Genomic DNA, 22,434 nt, shown 5'->3' on the forward strand with positions numbered 1-22,434 from the left:
AGGCCTAGGACACTTACATGGTTTTCAAATCTTAATTTTTAAAACTGTGGGAGACCATAGACATGTCATTTTCAACAGTTTTTAGCAATTTAATCCAGTAAATGCACACACTAGAAGATTATTTCGGACTGCAAGACCACACACCTGTCAATTGTGGCCCTGTCTCAAATGGCACACTTTATATGTACTTTCGGTCTTGTGGACTTACAATGGTTGCCGTGTACACATGTCCGTTAGGTCCATGAGACCATAGGATATCCCATTTGTCATTTTAGGTTTCAGAAGGGTGTTTGCAAGAGCCCCCTTTGCGGACTTCTTCCCGACAGTCAAGGCGGCATTACTTTATGAAAGTGCGTTCATGGTGCCATTTGGGACCAGGCCTTTTTTTACTGTGAGATGACGTCTTACGGAGACTCAAGACATCAAATGTGACTTGAGAAGAGAAACAGATGGAATACGATCAACGTCATCAGCCGTTTATTCTCCCGGCATGATTTTTTTTTACGGGAAGAAAAAGGATTTTTAAAAATAATCTTTTTTCACAGTACTCCACTTTTGTGGCATGTTTGTAGCTGCCAAGTTTCAGCTATAGAAGCACACATCCAGTTGGTGAAGCTTCATCGCTCTCATTGGCTATCACAGGTATCAAGTATTAGGGAGCCCGATCAAGTTTTATAATTTATAAATTTATGATTTGGGACCGTTTGGCCTGCAATGCAATTGGGAGCAGTAAAATAATCGTAATGACACCACACAATTAAGGATTTTTTGGACAAAAATGCGAGAATCCTCAAATCGGGTCCAAAATCTTCCAAGTGTGTGGCCAGCCTAAACCCCTCCCCTTTCTTACAACATTCTGCCTCCATCCAATCAGTTTCACTCAAATTTACATCGAAATAAGAAGAAAAAGATCTGCTGCAAAAAAGAAAGAATATAATATTTTTTTGTGACTTTAAATTTGAGTTTTATAGTGGTGTTTTCACACCAGTCTATCATATTGCTTCAGAAGACTTAATAAAGTACACAGGTGGTATATATACCATCATTGTATGATGCTTTTTTGGAGCTTGAAAGTGCATTGTCCTCATCCACTGTAACTGCATGGAAGAGAGCAGCATGAACATTATTTAAAACCTCTCTTGGAACAAGAATACAGCATTGTAGGAGGAAGTGAAAGGGAATACAATATCGGTAACCTTGTTCACACATAAAAAGGCCTTTAAATTTTAGTTTTTGTCCTTTCATCAGGTTTATTCCCAGTCATTCATCAATACCTGTAAAGGCACTATTCGTACACAAAACAAATTTAGTACAGCACACCAAACATCTCACAACAATTACATACAGACAGACACATATGCACAGATTTTGAGGCAGTCCCATCATTGTCCAATCCCAAACATTACACACCAGTGAAACCCTCATGAATATTCAAGTCATGTTTAAGAGTGTGGGAGGGGGAAGTTAGTGGAATGGTTCAGACAGATTGTCCTATGCTGTCTTTATGAATGAGTCACTTAGTGCTTCAAAGGAATCCGCCTGTCCAGATGCTCATTTCTTCATCTTCAGGTCTGCTTCTATAGCGCAGCGCCGCCCTCTGGTGCCCCCGTCCTGCAGAGACAGATGAAGGTGTCGCTGAGTAATTGTTTTCACTATCCACCTCATTTTTAACGTAAAAGTGGACACTTTGATATCTGGTTTCCAGTGTAATTTGCTTCTAGTTATGCCATTTCATACTGAAAACTGTTATTTTGTTATTATTTTAATTTCATTATAGTTATAAATACTTTAATTTGTTATTCTTCTATTTATTTACATTGAGTTGCTAATGAATCGGAAGTCTTGCATATTCACAAAAAAATACACTATATTGGCAAAAGTTTTGGGACGCCTGCCTTTACATGTACATGAACTTTAATTATATCCCATTCTTAATCCGTTTGGTTTATGGAGTTGGCCCACCCTTTGCAGCTATAACAGCTTCAACTCTTTTGGGAAGGCTTTCCACAAGGTTTAGAAGTGTGTTTATTGGAATGTTTGACCATTTTTCTATAAGCACATTTGCGAGGTCAGGCACTGATGTTGGACGAGAAGGCCTGGCTCGCAGTCTCCGCTCTAATTCATCCCAAAGGTGTTCAAATGGGTTGAGGTCAGGACTATGCAGACCAGTCAAGTTCCTCCACACCAAACTCGCTCATCCATGTCTTTTGGATCTTGCTTTGTGCACTGGTGCGCAGTCATGTTGGAACAGAAGAGGCCATCCACAAACTTTTCCCACAAAGTTGAGAGCATGAAATTGTCCAAAATGTCTTAGTATGCTGAAGAATTAAGAGTTCCTTTCACTTGAACTAAGGGGCCAAGCCCAACCCCTGAAAAACAACCACATACCATAAACCCCCCTCCACAGAACTTTACACTTGGCACAATGCAGTCAGGCACTGACCCCACTGATTTTTTTACATGGCCTACTGCTGAGTTGCTTTAGTTCCCAATTGTTTCCACTTTGTTATAGTGCCACTAATAGTTGACCATGGAATATTTATTAGTGATGAAATTTCACGAATAGCACAGGTGGCAACCTATCGGTACCTAGGTGCTTCATTTTAGAAGGACCAGACGGGATACTTACAAAGAGAGAGAGAAGGAATGCAGGAGAGGCCATGGGAACACAGTCCTGTGAGAGGACAAAGGTCAACATCAGGGAGAGAGATAAAGGTGCTTTGAATACATGCAACACTCAAATGCAAAAGCAGTTAAAAGGTAAATGTTGCATTGAAAAAAGAACAGAAAGAGAAGAGTAAATCTGGTTTCATTACTGTGTTTTACACTTGACTGTATTATCAGCCCAATGATCTGCGGTTGAAACGGACTGAACAAATTTTGACATCTAGAGCCAGATTTACTAACAGCTTGCGTCACCGCAAACCCTTATTTGGCCTTAAAAAAAACGCTTTATCGCTACTTAAATGCATTTGTAGGAATATCCCTTTCAGACACAAAACTGATGGGATGAGAGTATTTAAAGGAAACATGCAAGGTGATTTAATAAGGTTTGTGCTTGTCATTTACCGGTATTCACGTAATTATCCCAAAAAAACAAACAAAAAAACATGTCTTAAACCAGTCCAGACACTAATTTGCTCTGCTCTTGGTAGATTGCGTTGGTCATTATGGAAATGATCCGACTGCGTCTGTGTTCTATCATTTGTGTGATGTCAGTAGATCATATGCTGAACTTTCCAATCCCATCTGCACTTTTTTTGTGGAACTGTGCTCATGCTATTTTGCCGTTTAGGAAATCTGGCCCCTTAATGTGAATTAGATGTATCACTCTGTGGTCTCTTTCTTCTCACATAATCATTTAAACTCCAACCAAAATTAGATGTCCATTATTTATTGCAATTAGACTTTTGTAATGTTATAAAGGATTTATATTTCAAGACATGCTGTTCTTTTGAACTTCCTATTTTTCAAAGATTCCTAAAACATTTATCAGGGTTTCCACAGAAATTTTATGCAGCAGTTAATAGTAAGAAATGTTTTTGAGCATCAAATCTGCATATTAGGATGATTTCTGATTAATCATGTGACACTGAAGACTGGATGATGCTGAAAATTCAGCTTTCCTATCACAGGAATAAATTCCATGTAAAAAAAAAAAGGAAATATTAAATACTACTTGAAATTGTTACTGTATATTTGATCAAATAAAGACATCCTTTTATCAAGAGACTTGAAAATGCCTAATATTTTGATGGTGGTGTGTATATATATTTATGCAGCCTAAAATTTGTGATCCAGAATCCTCTTATGTGATGAAATGTGCAGAAGTGCTGTCACACCTTATCATTGGGGTCCTGTTTGCGGTTGGCTTCTCTCCCGCGCAGGCTCTTGGCACTGATGCCTGATTCCGAGGTCTGCATGATCAACTGTGTGGCTAGAAATTGCTGGATCTGCTCCAGAACGTCCCTCTGCATCTCCACGGCCATGTGGAACACATCGTGATCTGAGCTGTTGTACATTACCGCATTCTGGAACATCAGCATGATGTCCCGCTGGAACTCGGCTGTTGTGCGGATCAGCCCGTTCTCAATGTTCTTCTTGATAGTGGACAGATCCATTGGCCTAAGAACCCGGAATTTTAGCAAAGCCATTTCAATTACTTTTTGGGATTTATTTTCATTGTACGTTCAACTTTTCAACTCTCAAAACATCTGTTGGATTGGATTCCTCCTGATAAGTAGACATTTGTCTAATTCCAAAACCTTTAAATTTACTTTCAACAATTCGCTCTCACCTGTGCACAATGCTGTGGTAACCAGGGGCGATGTCATCCGTCACTGGTTGCAGGAAGACATTTGCATACCTGTTCAAAATGACCAATTATCACTCTGGCTGCATAGAGCTGATGGTTTCTGATGAGCCAGATAAAAGGGGGCGGGGATTTGGAACAACGTAATGGAGACTCGCCTGTGATTAGCTGCTGCTCGCCATACCAGCATAATGGCTTTCTTCCAGATCTTCTGAGCCTGAATCGCTTCTTGGTCTTCACTGCAGATAGAACTGAGGAGGAACAGTGCTTTATGTAATGACAGCATAGTGCATCAGAGAACAATCAGAATGTGTGTGAAAGCTTAAAGCTACACTGTGTGATATTTCCCCCCATCTAGTTGTGTAAAGGTATATGACCATCCAGGGAATATTAGTTTCTGTTCCTCTCAATTCCTATTTCGTTTTAACTCCTACGGTGGCCAATTTAGTCCAAGATTAACATCCCCCTCTTCACATTCGACACGGTGCCATCGAGTGTTAAAACGCGAAAGGCGAAGGTTGAATTTATGGGTATGTCCTTCTTTGGCTAATGTACTTTCAAGATGGAGGGGCAACATGGTGACCAGCATTCGAACCCCTCACCCGTATGTATTTTCAATGGCATATTATAAACTTACGAGAATACTTTATTACTTGAAATAAGTAAATATACATTAATGAGCACATATTTTTGAGTGTTTTTAGCTAAGAATAAACAAAAAAGTTACACAGTGTAGCTTTAATTATATGTCGTTTCGGCACAACTCACAACTGTGAGGAGGCAGGGCTGCTGGGAATGGAGTCTGCAGTTGTATGGAGCTGTATGGAAGAGGATGCCGTGTGCATGCTGTAGCTGTCCTCACTCTCGCTGGCCGGAGGGTCCAGCTCTGTCTCCCCCTCTGGCTCAGAGAGATAAACGCCATCACCATCCTCCTCTCCCCCACAATCCTCTGCTCCATCCCCTTCTAATCCAGCTTTCATCTCCGACCCACTGCCCTCCTCTGCATCACTCATGGCTTCCTCCTCTTTCACTTCCTGTTAACAAGGAGTGGTAAAAAATATACTAAAAAGGTTAATGGTTTCTGGGTCTATGCATACTCATGGCTGGTACATTATGTGTTAGCAAATGCCGACAGTCACCTTTGAGTGCTGTTTTATCACAGGCTCATCTTCTAACCTTGTATCTGGAAGAAAAAGGAACGTGTGAGTTCTTACCAAAATGATGATTTTGTGTGTGTGTGTGTGTGTGTGTGTGTGTGTGTGTGTGTGTGTGTGTGTGTGTGTGTGTGTGTGTGTGTGTGTGTGTGTGTGTAACTGTATATATATGTGTAAACAAGGGTATAAAATATTTGATTTTAGTTGGTTTGATTAAATGTATGGGTTAAAAAAATTGCATGTAATGACAAATGTAACCATCTTATCATTATTGTTTTTTAGAGATATTATGAATTATTATTCATAAATATAATTATGTTTTTGGGGGGTCACCAGATTAACAAAAGCAGCTTTGTCATAAAACCTTGCTCATAAAAAGGTCAAATTACTGACATTGACAGTCTTAATGGTCTATGCTATGGTAAAAAAAAAATCTGCATACTGGTTGCACCACGACCTTGATTTAGCAAATCTTAACAATTTTATCAAATCTGCTAAATTGCTTTTTTCTAAGAAATAGAATAAATGTTTAGGCTAAAATCCAAACTAAGCATTTACTTCCTTTTAATAACGTTTTTTTAGCTATTATTATTATTACTATTCTATTTGGACAGTATGACTGCCTTTATTTTGACTTTATGCCCCAAAAAGGTATGACTTGTATTCATCAGACTGATTCATTAACTAGTCTGTCCTATTTTTTTAAAAGAAGTCTCTTATGCACACCAAAGCTACATTTATTTCATATTTTTAGGATTCTTTTTTCAGGATTTTATGATGAATATAAAAGGAAAGTATTTATTTTATAGAAATCTTTTGTAACATTATAAACAAATTTTGGGTTCCCTCGTGGTCTTAAAACGTCAAAAATTTGACTGATTTGTCATTTTGGTCAAATTCTGAAAAAAATCTTACAGTAGTGTATGAATGGCATTTTTTAAAATAGAAGAGCACAATGATATTCATATGAACTAATTTGCCCAATGCAAAACGTGGAGTACCTGATTGAGACCGTGTCCATTCGTTAGTCTCACTTTTGATCACAGTATTCAGTAATTCTGACTGCCCATCCTGGGCCTTATCTGTGTTCTCTGTTCTGTGGGTGTCTGGCTGTGAATGGGCTCCTCCTGTCAGAGTAGGGTCTTGAGGAACAGAGATGGAGGGTGTCGGGTACCCCTGTGCACAGCCACTGCTGGATCCACATGTGTCAGGACCATCTCTTTTACCTTCTAAGAGATGCAGGGAATGTGGGTCCAAGCCATCTGAAGTACTGGAGGGATCAGGGCCAATGGGTCTAAAGGGGTTTGGCTCCCAGGCACCTGACAGGGTGTGACCCGTGTCCTCACACAGAGACAGAGCTGCTTCCACTGCTGCAGCATCCAACGCCTCAGCATTCTCATCACCCTACGTGAACACAGGATGAAAAATGGCGTTTGGGGGGTAAAATGTGTTATTTTGGCAAGGTTGCCTGCTAAAATTCGCATTCCTGGGTCTATATATATCACATAATTGAGGTCCCTTCACTTCAACCTGTGGACATGGAAAACAACCCTAGGGAAAACCGCAGACTTGGCAACACTGCAGTTGAATTCTCTTGACATTTGACAAGTAACATTATGCTTTGCTCTGATTGGTTGTAGGTCTATCCAATAGATGTCTTTCCTGGTTCGGATGAAACCCATCCCATAATCACAGCCCAATGAAGCAGTATTAGACTCATATTCTGACTAGAATTGAGTATGACGACATCAGGCTAATGTCAACTAGTTTGGCCCAGTCTAAACTCAAAACAGATGTTTAATATTTTAAACCTGCTCAATATACTGGTTTAAGAAAACTGATTATTAATTTCTCATTTAGTTTTACAAATTCATAGTCTGGAAATTCTACATAATCAAATTGTTTGATTACAATTTTTCCTTTAATGCTGTTCTCAAAAGCATATCTCCTTCTCACTATTGAGCTACTATTTATATTGCCTTTTCCTTAGAACATAAATCACAGTTAGTTATAGATAAATATAATTATATATCTATTAACACTTAAATAACAGCATAACTATGCTGCTGTTCAAAAGGTTGGGGTCATAAAGATTTTTTAAAGAACTTTTATTAAGCAAGGATGCATTCAATTAATCAAAAGTGGCCATTTTTTTCTTTTTAGAATCTTGCAAAATCTGTTCTTTATATGAAATGTGAACTTTCTATTAAATCAAAAAATCTTGAAATGGGTGGGTGATGGGTGTGTGTGCTTCAGTGAATGCAGCGCATTAGTAAACAATGGTGATAGTGTCTGATTTACCTTCTCCTCAATAATAGCTATGATGTCCCCAACCGTCTCTAAATCCAGCTCTTCTGCCATATAAGACACAGTCACCAGGTCCTCTTCCCCTAAAACTGCTTCCTTATTATCCACTGAAGCACTGGGGGCTCCATCACCTCCTGTTTGAAGTATTACACACATAACAAACCCACTAATTGGCTTTAGACATTCAATTCAGAAAGAGGAATGTGTTCCAACTAGAGACCTGCACACCCACGGAACCCCGGACGCAGGACCAGATGCAGCATGGGACAAAATTTGATGGGCGAGTGAGGGTGCGTTCTGTAAGACTCTTTGTGTGTGTGTGCGTGTTTGCGGGAGAGCAATAGCAGCTTTTATAGGGAAAAGCTGCCCATAACTGCTGGCCTGGGATCAGTTTTCTCAACAATTAAAGCATATTGGCAAAACAGATTTGGCAAACATTTCAGTGTGTATCTGTGTTTGCACTCTGGAGAATGTCAAAGACTTCCATTTACAATGTGTTTTTGCAACATAGCCAGTCCCAAACATACATGTTGATTTCTTGAACGCAATGGCCAATCAGATGTGTTTACGGGAGGTTTTTTTCTCCGTTTAAAAAAACAACCGCGTTCACACAAGCAGTTTTTAAAAGAAAATCTCTGTCCACATAAAAACGCAAAAATACACTATGATTGGCAGCCTGATTTCCACATGGGAAATTTTTCAACAGGGCCAACATGGATGGGACATCCATGGGCTCGGTGAAACCTTTGAAACCTTTCTACAAGTTCCTTTACTTTGGACTCGGTGACAGGTAATGTCACTGGATGCATATACACAGGGGCAAGGTCCAAGTGGACTGTAATAGCTTCACACCCTTGCCTAACTATTTTGTATTATTGCATTCTGCCACCTCTGTTCTGCATAAAATGAGTTAACTGCGGATGTATCTGTATACATGTGATAAGCGCTGTTAGCAGAGTTATTAAATGCTACAGCCGCTATTGCATAGACTCGATGTAAACAACAGAGATTTGACATCAAACAAAGGAGAGAATAGCACACACTTCGACTTCACAAGCTGAAATCTCTGATTTCACCATCTAATCTTCTGGCTGCAACCGGAATTTCTAAAAATCTTAAAGGAACACTCCACCGTTTTTAGAAATAGGGCTTATTCAACTTTTTTCCTACATTTAGATATGTGGGCAATGCATTTTTGTCTCAGCGGATGCATTGTTTTAGTTTGGCAGGGTCACTACTAGCTTAGCTTAGCATAATGAATGGAATCCTATGTTGCCAGCTAGCATGTCCTGAGTAAAAATTATCAACAACAAAAAATACTAACTACGTCTTGTGACCTGTGTATTCACAATGAGTACAAATAGTGATGCAGATTAAGACTAGGTGATTTCCTAAGCAGATATTGACTTGGGACTATATTATGGGGAAGCACAGGCAAAGCACTGCTACTTGGGCGCAGAGATATCACGCAACACTGCCCTACAAAACAAAAAGGCAGTAACTGCATTTTTGGTCAAAAATGAGTTATTATCATTTTCATGACATTCAAGGCATCCTTTGTTATGTGACAAAAAATATTATCTCAAATGTGTGTCGTTTTGGTGAAAAATGGTAGTCGTTTGTACAGTAACTGCAAAAAGGCCTAGTGAAACAAAGCATGAGTACAGTAACATCCATTACTGTATTCTTGTTTTGTTTTACCCAACAAAAAATAACCGTGTTGCTACGCAGCGCAGTTACTGTTTCCATGGTGAACACACACAGCTGATTTAGCGGCATCCTCACGAGACGGTTTTAACATTTGCGATTTCACCCTTCTAACTTCCCACAAATTTTGTTTGAGATGGCACAAAGCAGGGGAAAGAAGATGGTCGAACTGGCGTTGAAAAGAAAATACCCGGAGAATGGTAAGTAACAGTGACAGATTAAACATTTAGAGGCTAGGCTATCACAATATAAACACCTGTCAGCCGCCAGGGCGGGACTTCCTCTCAGAGGTCCATTCAGAAAGCATTATGCTAATTAACAGGCGATGTTTCAAATAGCTTTGCTTACCTCCCCCTGATCCTCCCTGCTCCTAGCTGTAACTTTATCCTCTGTAACTTCACATCATCGCCGATGCCATGTCATCATTTTGTTGTTCATGACACAAAGTTATAATCCAATCAGCGGTGGAAAAATATTCAATAACTAGAAAAGCACTCGGAGAGCATAATAACCGCGGTCAATGTAGCATTACAAATTCCAAATGTCCCGTGTTCCGGATCACCACCAAAATGTAGTCATCTGTTCCTTGTCCTAATACCCATGTTGTCCGAAAATGTCATCCAAATCCGTACAGTACTTTTCGAATTATCTTACTAACGAACAGACAGAGAAACGGCAACAGGTGTCTGTTCAACTTAAAACGCACTCTCTTCGCGTCCGCTGTTTGAAGACTATGTCCGCTGTTTAAAGACTATGTCCGCTGTTTAAAGAAATTAGTGAGTTGTGAGCAAAACTGACACCTTTCTCTTTACTGTAAGCATCATGCTTTCAACAAAAACAAACTTCTGCAGAGCGAGTCGGCAGTTATTTACGACCCCCCTTAGCGCTCAGGCTCAACACATTGGTTCCTGTTCCTAAGCATTTATTTATTGCACGGTTTGTTCTTCTAAATATAAAATTATATATTTAATTTGGATTCCCCTTAATTATATTAACCTATGAAAATGTTTCCCTCTGCATTACTGCAAGCTTCTGTTTTATCCTATTATTGTAGGATAATACAACTTACAACCTAATGTAACTTATAAAGCCAGGCTGCGTTTTTTGTATGTTGGCTTTTCTTTCTTCATTTTCATTAAGGGTTAAAAATTATTAATTTATTATTGTGTTAGTCATTATTTAGGCATTTATTAATTAATTAAACTTTATTAAAATTATTCCCTGTACAATTAAATATTATGATATACAGACATCGATATATAGCCTACATATGTTGATCAGAGTGAAGATGTTGTCCTGTAGGTCCATATAATAATAATTAATAATAAATACTAATAATACTAATAATAATAATAATAATAATTTGTTGCAGTAGCCTACACAGACAGACAGACAGACACAGACAGATGTGGATTTACATTCATGCCACTAATTTTCTCTCTTTTTCATTTAAGATACACATGTAGGTATTCCATCAAAGAGGCAGCAAGTCCTGCCCCCCGCTGAAACAATGGAGTGGACCATCCTGGACACTTTCCTGGATACCACCAGCGTGGACAGCTTATATGATGACATTACAGACCTAGATTATGTCCCAACCCCTACGATGGCACAGACTGAAGTGGAACTTGGAGACCCAGGAGAACAAGTGCAAGAGCCCCAGCCAGAGCCCCAGCCAGAGCCCCAGCCAGAGCCACAGCCAGGGCCACAGCCTGATGTTGAATCACGTCGACCACCAATGAGAGAGCCATGTGGTGCCAAATGTCGAAGAAGGTGTACAGACCATATTTCAGAGGAAAGACGGAGGGAGATATGGAGTCAGTACTGGGAGATGACCTACACAGAAAGACGATCATGGATGTTTTACTCAGTTACCCCAATGCCAACCAAAAGAATAACAACCGGCCCAGAAAGTCGCCGTGGCCGCTCATTTATCTACCGCCTGCAAAACCAGAAAGGAGAGCCAAGACAGGTCTGCAAAATGTTTTTCCTGTCATCATTGGGCTACCACCCTAAAAATGACAGTCTCGTTATTTCCATGATGGGGAAGTCGAACACCAGGCCACTGGTTCCATCCAAGGACCAGAGAGGAAGGCAGGCTGCAGTCAACAAGATAGACGTGAAGACCCTTGATGACCACATTGAGTCCTTCCATCCTTGTGTGAGCCATTACAGACGGGAGCATGCCCCAAATCGACGGTACCTGCCAAGTGACATCACAATTAAGATGATGCATTCAGACTACCTGGATAAAGGAAACGCCTGCTCCTATGAAGCATACAGGAAGATGGTAAAAGACAAAAAAATCAGCTTTGCCAAACTTGGGGAGGAGCAATGTGAGGACTGTTTGGAACATGCAGAACATGTGAACTGCCACACAGGGGAGACTGAAAGCTCAGATTGCCCAGAGTGCCTAAGGTGGAACAAACATAAGCAGTCTGCCCTAGAGAGCCGCCAAAGCTACCAGGCAGATGCAGAGAGGGACTGGCCGGACATGACATCAGTTCGGAGTGTGGACCTCCAGAAGGTGATAATGCTGCCACGGATGCCAGGAGTCAAGTCAGCAGTATTTACTCGTCGCATCGTGGCATACCACGAAACATTTGCCTCAGTGGGGAAAAAAACAAACAAAAAAAACACCATCTCTGTATTGTGGCACGAGGGAATGGCTGGGCGAAGTGCCGCGGAAATTACATCAGCATATACAACTGCATTGGAGAAGGAGCGGGATGTACGCCACACCATATTCTGGGTGGACAACTGCAGTGCACAGAATAAGAACTGGTGCCTTCTATCCTCACTTGTCACTCTTGTGAACAGTGACACCATTTCACAGGAGGACATCACACTAAAGTTTTTTGAGAGGGGACACACGTTCATGAGCGCAGACAGTTTCCACCATGGTGTCGAGCAGCAAATGAGGAGCCGTCCAGGTGGTGTGGTCTACGACTTTGAGGACTTTGTGAGTGTTGTGGCAAGCTCCAACTCCAGGAAGGTGGATGTTATCAAATTGGAGAATGCCAATGTGCTAGATTGGAGGGATGGCCACTCCACCGTCAAGGTCAAGAAAGCGCAAGCACCAAAGCTTGGGGAGATGGCGGAGATACAGGTGCGGCGTGGCTCCAAGAGCCTCTTTTACAAGCTGTCCCATACGGAGAATGAATTTATGGAATTGGACTTCCTCATGAAGAAATTCTCGCTGAAGGTGCCCACTCTTTTGCGACCACAGAATAGAGGGGTTGAGGAGGTCAAGAAGAGAGACATCCTCTGTAATCTTTGTCACCTCATGCCACCAAACAGGAGGGTGTTCTGGTATTCCCTGCCTGTGAGCAATGTTTTGGAGGATGAGGAGTAATAACCATATGAAATGTGGTGTTCATCAATTATTTGTATTATTATTATCATCATTATTTATTTATTTATTCATTCATTCATTCATTCATTTATTTATTTATTTATTTATTTATTTATTTATTTATTTATATATATATATACACACACACAATCTATTATTAAATGTATGTTTACTAATTTGAAATATCTGTCCCATGTATTCATTTCATTCAGTACTTTATGTTTATAAACCTACTGAAACAGATACTGCACCATATAAAATCATCAACTTGTTTATCTTAGTTATCATCATAAGAGTACAAAAAGCGTTAGAAACACTTAGGCAACATGATTTTGTTTTGCTCTGTTGAATTGGAGTTTAACTTGCCTATATTGCTCCAAAGAAAAGTTGTTTTGCAATGCTTTAACATGAATGTGATTTGTAGGTATAGCAGATACTACATTACAGATTGAGAAACACCCCCAGAGACACATTAATCTAATACTCACACATAATAATGTGGTCCTATTCAAAATAAATTGTCCCCATTTGGGCCTTGATACAGCTTAGCAATGTGAGACTTTAAGCAGCCGTTTCAGCACCAGAACAGCTTCCGGGTGGAAAATATTGACCTAAAATGGTCAAATTAATTTGGGTTTGGTATATCCATGTTCAGAAAAACAAATGGTTCCAATTATTTCAAATACAGTAAAATACAGTAATATATCTAACACACCCAGAGCCCAAGTTGTGGCAAAATAGTTCTTGGAGAATCTGTAGTTACTGCCTTTTTCCTTGGCATGGTGCCACGTTTTTGGTAAGTAATACAAAGCAAGAATACAGTAACTGCAAAATAGGGGTAAAATACCAAATTAAAAATGAGGATTGATATGTACAAAAATAAAACTAATATAAAGTAACAAAAAAGCCACATGTCCAATAATCTACCTACAACTACTTAGGCTGGATGACAGGATAACTTTAAAGTCATTTTTCTCAGTTCTGCACTCTGCGTAGTTACTGCCTTTTTGCTTTGTAGGGCAGAACACATTGCGATCGCTTAACAGCCAGAGGACATGAGGATGAGAGCATAGACCGTAAATGAGAGCTGTGATATCTCTGTGCCCAAGTAGCAGTGCTTTGTCTGTGTTTCCCCAAATATAGTCACTTTTACTCTAGACATGCTAGCTGGCAACATTGGATTCCATTCATTATGCTAAGCTAAGCTAGCGGCGGCCCTGCCAAACTAAAACAATGCATGCACTGAGACAAAAATGAATTTGCCCACATATCTAAATGTAGGAAAGAAGTTGAACAAGCCCTATTTCTAAAAACGGTTTAGTGTTCTTTCAACCCTGGCTGGAGTTTTCAAAAAAGTCCGGTTTTTGCATTTGCGTGCGGGCTAACAACCAAACCGCGTAGAAAGAGCTGCAGTTTTGAAAATACTCATGTTCTTGTGGACAGTGCCTTAGTGTTTCATTTTTGTTCAGTGCTGAGTTCTGGACGCTCGCGAATCCTCTCATTATACTGAGCAAAGTGTAGACACAATGTAAATTAATTATCCATTTAGCAGTATAGACACCTTCATTAATTATAACGGAACTTTGTGAGATTGCGATTAACTAAAATGAGTGACAGATGTTTTGTGATTATAAAGGGAGCACTCTTTACATGCTTTCTGCCATGCCAAATCATGCTTGCAGTTGCTTTTCTGATCAAATTAATAGTGGTTTGGGAATGTAGATGCTTTAATAACAAATAAATTATCGAGAGCGTCTATGTTGGTGTGTGTAAGTTGTGGCTAGGCGAAACGTAACTTGGAACTATTTCATGGAAATGTTATGGACGTTCTGAAAAAAAATATGTATACTTTTACCTGGGGGCATTTGTTGGTTGGAGCAGGACAAAACATTAATGTTGCGGGTGGGAGAGGGAGAAGGTAATACTTTTGCGGGAGTGGGTGGAAGGGGGACAGAATCCCACGAGAGCGGGACTGAAAAATCCGTCCCACGCAGGTCTCTAGTTCCAACACACCAAACAAACAAGAGACAGTTGAACATCAGATATGAAATAAAAATTGGAGAAGTATAAAAAAAACATTTAGGAGAGACCTGTGCCGAGCGGGGCAGCTGTATCCACTGCAGGGGTGGCAGTGCTGGGGGCGGAGTCTGCAGTGGCCAATGAGCTCAGCTGAGAGGGGAATTGGGCGGGGCCAGCTTCCAGCAGACGGGACAGTGTGGGAGCACCTGAGACACATGTGTACAAATGGCACGACATACCCACACACACACACGGTGCACAGAGAGAGCGGGGTAGGCATTAAGCTGGTAGACATAGACATATCATAAAGACTGAAACAATTAAATAAAGATGCTGATGAAACAGAATTTGCCCCTTTGCTTCTAAAGCTCTGCTGCTAAAATGTGGCACGGCTAGATTCAGTGTACAGATTAGTGTGTATAAATCCATACCTGTAGCTGCCTGAGAAGCTGGTAGTGAAGAAGTTGTCATCTGATTATCGTGATTTCCTGTAAGTTGACTAGACGGAGATTCTCCCTCAACTGCCTGCAATAAGGATTTTCTGTAGATTACCATCTTTTAAAAGCCTTTGACTCAAAAAAAAAAAAATCTAACAATCCTAAACAGGCATGATGTAAAAAGTTTCCATTGACATGTTAAGAAATTAGTATATCCACACTATACTGCTCAGATTCACATGAAAGATTTAGCTGTTCAGGGTTCCCACACTTTCTGACCAATTAATTTCCATGATTTCCCCATGGCGTTTCCAGTCATTTGCCAGATAGGATTTATATATATATATATATATATATATATATATATATATATATATATATATATATATATATATATATATATATATATATATATATATATATATATATATATATTAAAGGAACTGTATGTAAGAAATGTATTCCAATTAATCATAAAATGGCCCTGATATAATTTCAAATACTTATATCACTGACAACAGTAGTCCGGCCAGGATATTGTCATTTCAAAGTTGTTGTTGCAGCCCTCAACTGATGTTGATGTTGTCATGTTGTGTTTTGGCCTGAAGCTCCACCCTCCACCTATCCACCAATCACAAAGTCAGTAGTATTTCGGCATCCAGGTTGCCAGATCTGCTCTAGTTACCACAGCGACAGCTACAAATGTTCCTGCTGTTCCTGCCGCCTGTCTGGCAACCTCGAGTCAGGGGGAGGGGAAGAGTGGATAGTGACTGCAATACCAGTTTTGGCCCCAATCTTACATACACTTCCTTTAAGCATATAGTATGTAAGCAATACTGACTATAAATATGCATTTTTCCAGCACGCTCCGTTAGTGGTGAAGGAGTTGCTGAAGCCCTATTCGGACGGTAACTGTTCCTTGTGGTGTCGGAAGGTATTGCCATCATTTAAGTTACAGGGACTGGTCAGTTATTTTATAACTGGTCCGTTTCCCACCGCCGGCGTAAAAATCCCCGCCTGAATTACCTACTGCTTTTGACAAACACCAAGGTAGTGTGGTGATGTAATAGCTGACAGAATCCACATCTCTGAGTTTTCAAGAATATATCACTTATAATCATTTTTGACCACTGCAGAGCACCGTACGGTTGCTTTGCTGTTATTTGGATGCTTTTCTAGACTTGTATTTCTTTAAAATGCTGGCACGTATTTACAAGAGCAATATATTTCATCACCGCTCAAGCAAATTAAAATAAAAGCATGTAAACATTTGAATTGGTCCATTATTTATAGCAGCATTTATTATAATACCAAGTATATGACATTTTATTTACAGCATACAATCATGTTACGGACCACGTGAGCGGCGCATTCCCGATCACAAAACTCTCCTCCACCGTGAATAAATCACAATCCAAATGCACGAGTTTTAGATTTTATCCTATCGTATTAACACTTGGGTGGCCTGCACATTTATTTTGACGGATTTCCATGTGTGAATCAGGCGAAGGGCGCATGACATACATCACGACCAAACGTTAGCAATTGGTTATGGCAGAAGGCAGATCCAATAGTTTTAAACTTCAACAGAGTACCCGCCATCGCGGAAATAAACGCTTGTCAATGGAGAGTGGCCAGACTCTATGTATAAATGAAATGTACAAGAATCTGGTAAAACCAAGCTACATTTTTCCATGATCTTGTACATTTTTTTTCTGTTCCATAATTTTTCAGTTCTGAAAATCTCACTACGGACATTCCCTGATATTTTAAGTTTTTCAGAATCGTGAGAACCCGTTTGGAAACCCCTTTTTATTTTTCTGTCACTTTATGTTGTTTGGACACAAAACAATTTTGGGGCCAGAAAGATTAATTTTTTTGAAAGAAATGAACACTGTAATTTAGCAAAGATGCATTAAATTTATCAAAAGTTATATAATTAAAATAAATGCTGTTCTTTTGAATTTTTTATTCATCAAAGAATCTAGGAAAAAACTGTATCAGGGTTTCCACAAAAATATCTATATTAAATACGAACTGTTTTCAACATTAATAATAATAAGAAATGTTTCTTGAGCAGCAAGTCATCGTATTAGAATGCTTTCTGAAGGATCATGTGACACTAAAGACTGAAGTCATGATGAAAAATCAGCATTGACATTGACAGGAATAAATTACATTTTAAAATATATTATAAAAAAGCCTCTTTAGAATTGTAAAAATTTTACAGACCCCAAACTTTTGAATGGTAGTGTATGCCACATTAAAAATTTGAACAATTTTCTGCATCTTCTTCAATTGTCGTGAAGGAAAATAAGCAGAATAGATTGAAATGTCATAAAATGAATGACTAAAGTCCCCACAATTCACAAAAACAAAACATGAGAGAGAGGAATTCTGACCAGTCTGGGGCTGGTGGGCAGGAGACTGCCTTTCTTCAGCAGTTCTGACAGGAGAGGGGAGGGGGGCGGCGTGATTTTCTGACCCAAAAGCTTCTTCTGTGTCGATTCATCTAGCAGAGACCCCAAACTCGCCTCTACCACTCCGGGACCTGGCAGCTCTGTCAGCGGCACAAACACTGATCCTGCCCCCTGTACCGGGAAGGGATGATTGTTAAAATAAATGACAGACAAAAATGAAAGTGCAGTATTTAAAAAGATTAATGAAAGAAAATAAACTCACAGTTGTGCTATGATCTTCAGATGAATCTCCGATAGGAAATTCCAGGCTTGGAGAGCAGGCCCCAGAGGGGGAGCGCAAAGTCACACTGGGCACACGTTTAGGAGTGTTCTTCACTGCCTGCCTGGCTAAAAAGAAAAGATAAACAGATCTTACTATGAAGCAAAGATCTGCCCAATTATGCATTAAATGCTATAATAAATGTTATCAATAAACCTGTCTCTTGCGTGATACCTCGAACTTTCAAATATTCCGATTTATTTCTCTATCTCTGATCTGCCCACATTGTTGCTATATAATAAACAAATTAGAGTTGATGACATCACGGTTTTCTCCAGAGCGGCTGTACAGCTGAATCAAATTTTGTTGCAATATTTTCCTGTTTAACACTGAAGCTGCTTTGAAACAACCGTCATAGTAAAAGCGGTATATAAATAAAGTTGAAGTTAAAGTTACAATTCAGAGATACAAACTCGCAATTGCGTGATATAAAGTCACAATTCTTTACTTCTCAGTCAGAATTCTGACTTAATAACACTGAATTCTGAATTTATAACTCGCAATTGTGAGAAAAAAAGTCAGAATCATGAAATAAAAAGTTGCAATTACTCTTTTTATATTTGTATTTTTTAGTGGTGTAAATGGGCTTCTTCCATACAAAACAGACAAACAAATATGAAGAAGAAGAAAAAATTCTAATGACATGTTGTGGGCTTTCTTTAGTACCCTTGTATGCTGCATCTGTGGCCTTTCTTTTCACCTCAGCTTCTTCTTCCTCTTGTTTTCTGCTCCTAATGAAGATCCAGAATTTACTAAACCAACAAACATTCACTCAAAGACAAAAATAGTTCGTCAGAATGAAAATTCTCAACATCATATTTGTTGGAAACCTGTGGAATTTTTAAAGATTCTATTATCAAAATTTTAAGAATTTCTTTCAGTAACTGAAATAAAAATAAAATAAAATATAATTATTAGATGAAAAACTAAAAATGTAATACATAAATTAAAATTAGGAATGTTGCATTGGCAACAAAGTGAAATAAATAAATTTTGCCTCATGAGGAGAAATCATAACACATTAAGTCACTGATATTTTAGATGCAATATCGACTGTTCTTGTTCTATTTCAGCAGCGAAAATATTTCCAAACAAAGATCATAGCAGAACCATAAATAACACATCTCAAAGCAACAGTGTGTTACTGAACAATTCAGCATTTTGAAACGAATCGGTTGAATCAAAGATTCAATGAACTGTTGATAAACGACTGCCTCATTCCTGAACGAATCAGCCGTTTCACTGAATCGTTTAAATGAATGACTCAATGACTCACTCATTAAAACGGTCACCTGCTGCCACCTATTGGCAGTTTAGTTTCATGTTTAAACATTGTCTCCAAAATGTCTTATTTGTATATTAAAAAAACATTTAAAACAATCTTATAACATTATTTAATGCAGTTGTAATTTATCAGTGTAAAACAATTATTTGATTTGTAACAGCCCTACAGCTTCTAATTTTATTATAAGTAATTGATCAAATTTAAGAATATAAAATGAAAGCTGAAGCATATTCTATATTTAATAAGGTATGGGGAAAATGCCATTTATAAAAGGTACAAATTTCACAAATATGCTAATTTTAAATATGTCCAAGCTGATTGAACACTGATGAGAATATTGCTTCAGAATAAATTATATTTAAAAACACAAGAACATTTTTATTTATTTTTTCGGACAAGCACATTTTTTTACTCGGACAAGAGAATGACAGATTTGACAGGCTTTATGTGGAAACAACTAAAAAGATTAAAAAGATTAATAAATATTATAATAATATATAAATAATACCAAAATAACCGGTCTTCTGAAGTCATATGATAGCTTTGTGTGAGGAACATAATGACAACGATCATTATGAACTGTTTTTGTATGGAAAAACATCTATGTTTGGATTCTTAAAGACCAAACAAAACAAAAAAAACAGCTAATACATAATAAAAATCTTTAAAAAAAAGGAACTATTCCTTTAAATGTATATTTATAACAGATAGTGCTGAAAATGGATACAGCTGGTACAATGATTCTTACCGTGTAATTTCCTCCCATAGCTCCTCAAGTTTGGAGTCCAGATGACCTGACTGGATAAGTTCAGTTTCTCTCTTCAGTTTCCTTATGGAACAGTAATAAAGTTACAGTCAGCTGACAGTAGGAAATGGTTCAGGTAAGCATGTGGACATTTGGTACCTGTGCTTCTCTTGTGTGTCCTTGATCAACCGCTTCAACTCCTCTATCCTCTCCGCCGTCAACCTGCGAACGATCACATCCTCCACCGTCTCAACCACCTCCCCTTTCTCACCTCGCTTTCTTCTGTGAGCATGCACACATACACACCATTTACTGCTGTCGGGTATGGAGTGAGTGTTGGAAAGCAAATGAAACAGAAAGTGGACTCACTTTGGTGCCTCAGTTGTCTCCAGGAGCTCAGAGTATTGTGATGCACAATGCTGTGAAACAGTGAGGAAAATGAGAGAGAGAGAGAGAGAGAGAGAGAGAGAGAGAGAGAGAGAGAGAGAGAGAGAGAGAGAGAGAGAGAGAGAGAGTGTGTGAGAGAGAGTGTGTGTGTGTGTGTGTGTGTGTGTGTGTGTGTGTGTGTGTGTGTGTGTGTGTGTGTGTGTGTGTGTGTGTGTGTGTGTGTGTGTGTGTGTGTGTGTGTGTGTGTGTGTGTTATAAGTGTCTTATTAATTGATCTTTAAAGGAATAGTTTACCCAAATGCTTAAAACGCATTGGAAGACTTGAAAGTCAATGCATGAGTCATATGGAATATTTTTGTTACACTTTCATTGTATGCGAGAGCAGCATTCTTCAAAACGTACTGTTCCAAAATATATCATACAGGTTTAGAATAGGTGAGCTTTTCCTTAAGTTTTCCATGTGATTGGATTGTTTTACTGATTCTCCAATACCTTCTGAGAGAACCAATCAGGAGGGCGTCCAGGCTCTGCAAATGGCTTAATAGCTCGGCTCACAGACACCCTAGAACAACCATTATACAAAAACACATGACTGATGTAAATTATTTGTTATTAATTTATAATTAAATAACTAAAAATAATAATCATTTGAATTTTAAGTAATGAAACATTTCTTTAAAAAAACAATCCATTATGCAATTGTTTATTTTATTATGAAAATACAATATTCTCTTTGTACATTATTTCTCTTTCACTCTTATTTTTAGAATTAAAACAAAACTTGGTTTGGTATATATATATATATATATATATATATATATATATATATATATATATATATATATATATATATATATATATATATATATATATATATATATATATATATACATTTACATTCTTCTAGTAAATTGTGAGTGATGTTTTATCCAAAAACTAGAAAAGTAATGGGGCCTTTGAATATTGTTGTGGTCAATGGGGGACCGTGGAGTCAAAAAGGTTGAGAACCTTTAAATTAAAAGCTATATAAATGTAAAACAATCACCAGTTTTGGTCTCCACTCTTCATGACAGAGGAGGCGAGGCACAGCTTTTCCCTAATTGACCATGGCTCTGTTGGGCCCAACAGCAATTTATGTTCTGTCCAAAGAATTAAAATGACAGATAATAAAGAGAAAATGAATTTTCAGGTGTAAACAGCATTTAAACGCTGCGCTGCCAGATGAATGGGTGGTGGGCAGTTTGACAACTAATAACGGGCCATTTTAGATGGTCGAAGCATCATCGGCGTCTCACATTCCTCTAACAGATGGCAAATGTAATGTACTCACGAAAGCTAGTCTGATGTCATAAATGTGTCATTTTGGTAAAGTGTCCAGTGATTCGGACAATGAGCGTCATTTGTATTCAATGACTTGTGTGCGCAAATCCCGCGACACCTATGCACGGCACGCGCACCGCTGCATCCATTATGCACGAGTTTGACATGCATCAATTATAATCCTGTCCTCTGCCCCATGCAGGACATACGCCGTACATGCATGTGTATGATGAAAATATAGAGAGCAATACTCACTTCCAACTCCGCTCGCCATTTTGTCATGACTGGACTGTTTTCTATTGCTCCTTTGGCATGACAATTGTCTGGCTATCAAATGTAAATGTGCATATCCGGTGTGAATTTTCCAACAGTCATTTTGCACTAAGCTTTGCATAACCTCAATGTAGTTAAATCACATGTGCATTGCTTTAATAATAAAAGTCTATTGCTTTGAACAGCATTTTGCGCTGGCAAGTCCATATTTTCTTAATATTTAAGAACTTGAAGATAATGAGCGAATGGTTCTGCTTACTTAATTCAATTGTGAATGAAAGTTTCTTACTGGTGATTGTCTCATGTAATGCAAAATATTTATCCATTATGCAAATATGTATTTTATTTAGAAAATAATACCATATACATAAAAACAAGTGGACAGTTTCCAAAC

At 38.6% G+C, this 22,434-nt stretch overlaps 2 protein-coding genes across 3 annotated transcripts; one reads left to right on the top strand and one right to left on the bottom strand.

The window, feature by feature from the left end:
• Window positions 1-868: 868 nt before the first annotated feature.
• On the bottom strand, window positions 869-22,176 carry brd8a (bromodomain containing 8a). Of its 2 annotated transcripts, none has more exons than XM_067424653.1 (20): window positions 22,023-22,176; window positions 21,493-21,586; window positions 20,940-21,009; window positions 20,430-20,479; window positions 20,220-20,342; window positions 20,064-20,144; window positions 18,697-18,755; window positions 17,974-18,098; window positions 17,694-17,882; window positions 15,286-15,379; window positions 14,926-15,060; window positions 7,768-7,907; window positions 6,468-6,870; window positions 5,452-5,495; window positions 5,081-5,346; window positions 4,471-4,563; window positions 4,298-4,366; window positions 3,843-4,125; window positions 2,630-2,674; window positions 869-1,611 (listed from the first exon to the last, which is right to left on the bottom strand). In XM_067424653.1, the coding sequence occupies exons 1-20, from the start codon at window positions 22,159-22,161 to the stop codon at window positions 1,552-1,554; spliced, it is 2,562 nt and encodes an 853-aa protein (XP_067280754.1). In that variant the 5' UTR covers window positions 22,162-22,176; the 3' UTR covers window positions 869-1,551. The 2 variants fall into 2 exon arrangements, with proteins under 2 accessions (XP_067280754.1, XP_067280753.1); XM_067424652.1 differs by having other exon boundaries at window positions 18,697-18,761.
• On the top strand, window positions 9,281-12,964 carry LOC137047092 (uncharacterized). The gene is made up of 2 exons (XM_067424654.1): window positions 9,281-9,680; window positions 10,935-12,964. The coding sequence occupies exons 1-2, from the start codon at window positions 9,617-9,619 to the stop codon at window positions 12,833-12,835; spliced, it is 1,965 nt and encodes a 654-aa protein (XP_067280755.1). The 5' UTR covers window positions 9,281-9,616; the 3' UTR covers window positions 12,836-12,964.
• Window positions 22,177-22,434: the final 258 nt, after the last annotated feature.

The sequence above is a fragment of the Pseudorasbora parva genome, chromosome 18, assembly GCF_024679245.1.
Source record: "Pseudorasbora parva isolate DD20220531a chromosome 18, ASM2467924v1, whole genome shotgun sequence".
Lineage (NCBI taxonomy): Eukaryota > Metazoa > Chordata > Actinopteri > Cypriniformes > Gobionidae > Pseudorasbora > Pseudorasbora parva.

Excerpts from the sequence above, each read along its gene's own strand:
- LOC137047092 (XM_067424654.1), top strand. The coding sequence starts at position 9,617 with ATGGCACAAAGCAGGGGAAAGAAGATGGTCGAACTGGCGTTGAAAAGA. Across the intron at positions 9,681-10,934 it reads AAGAAAATACCCGGAGAATG|ATACACATGTAGGTATTCCA; the intron begins GTAAGTAACAGT and ends TTTTCATTTAAG.
- brd8a (XM_067424652.1), bottom strand. The coding sequence starts at position 22,161 with ATGCAAAGCTTAGTGCAAAATGACTGTTGGAAAATTCACACCGGATAT. Across the intron at positions 20,480-20,939 it reads CTGATTGGTTCTCTCAGAAG|CATTGTGCATCACAATACTC; the intron begins GTATTGGAGAAT and ends ACTGTTTCACAG. Across the intron at positions 5,347-5,451 it reads TGATAAAACAGCACTCAAAG|GAAGTGAAAGAGGAGGAAGC; the intron begins GTGACTGTCGGC and ends CCTTGTTAACAG.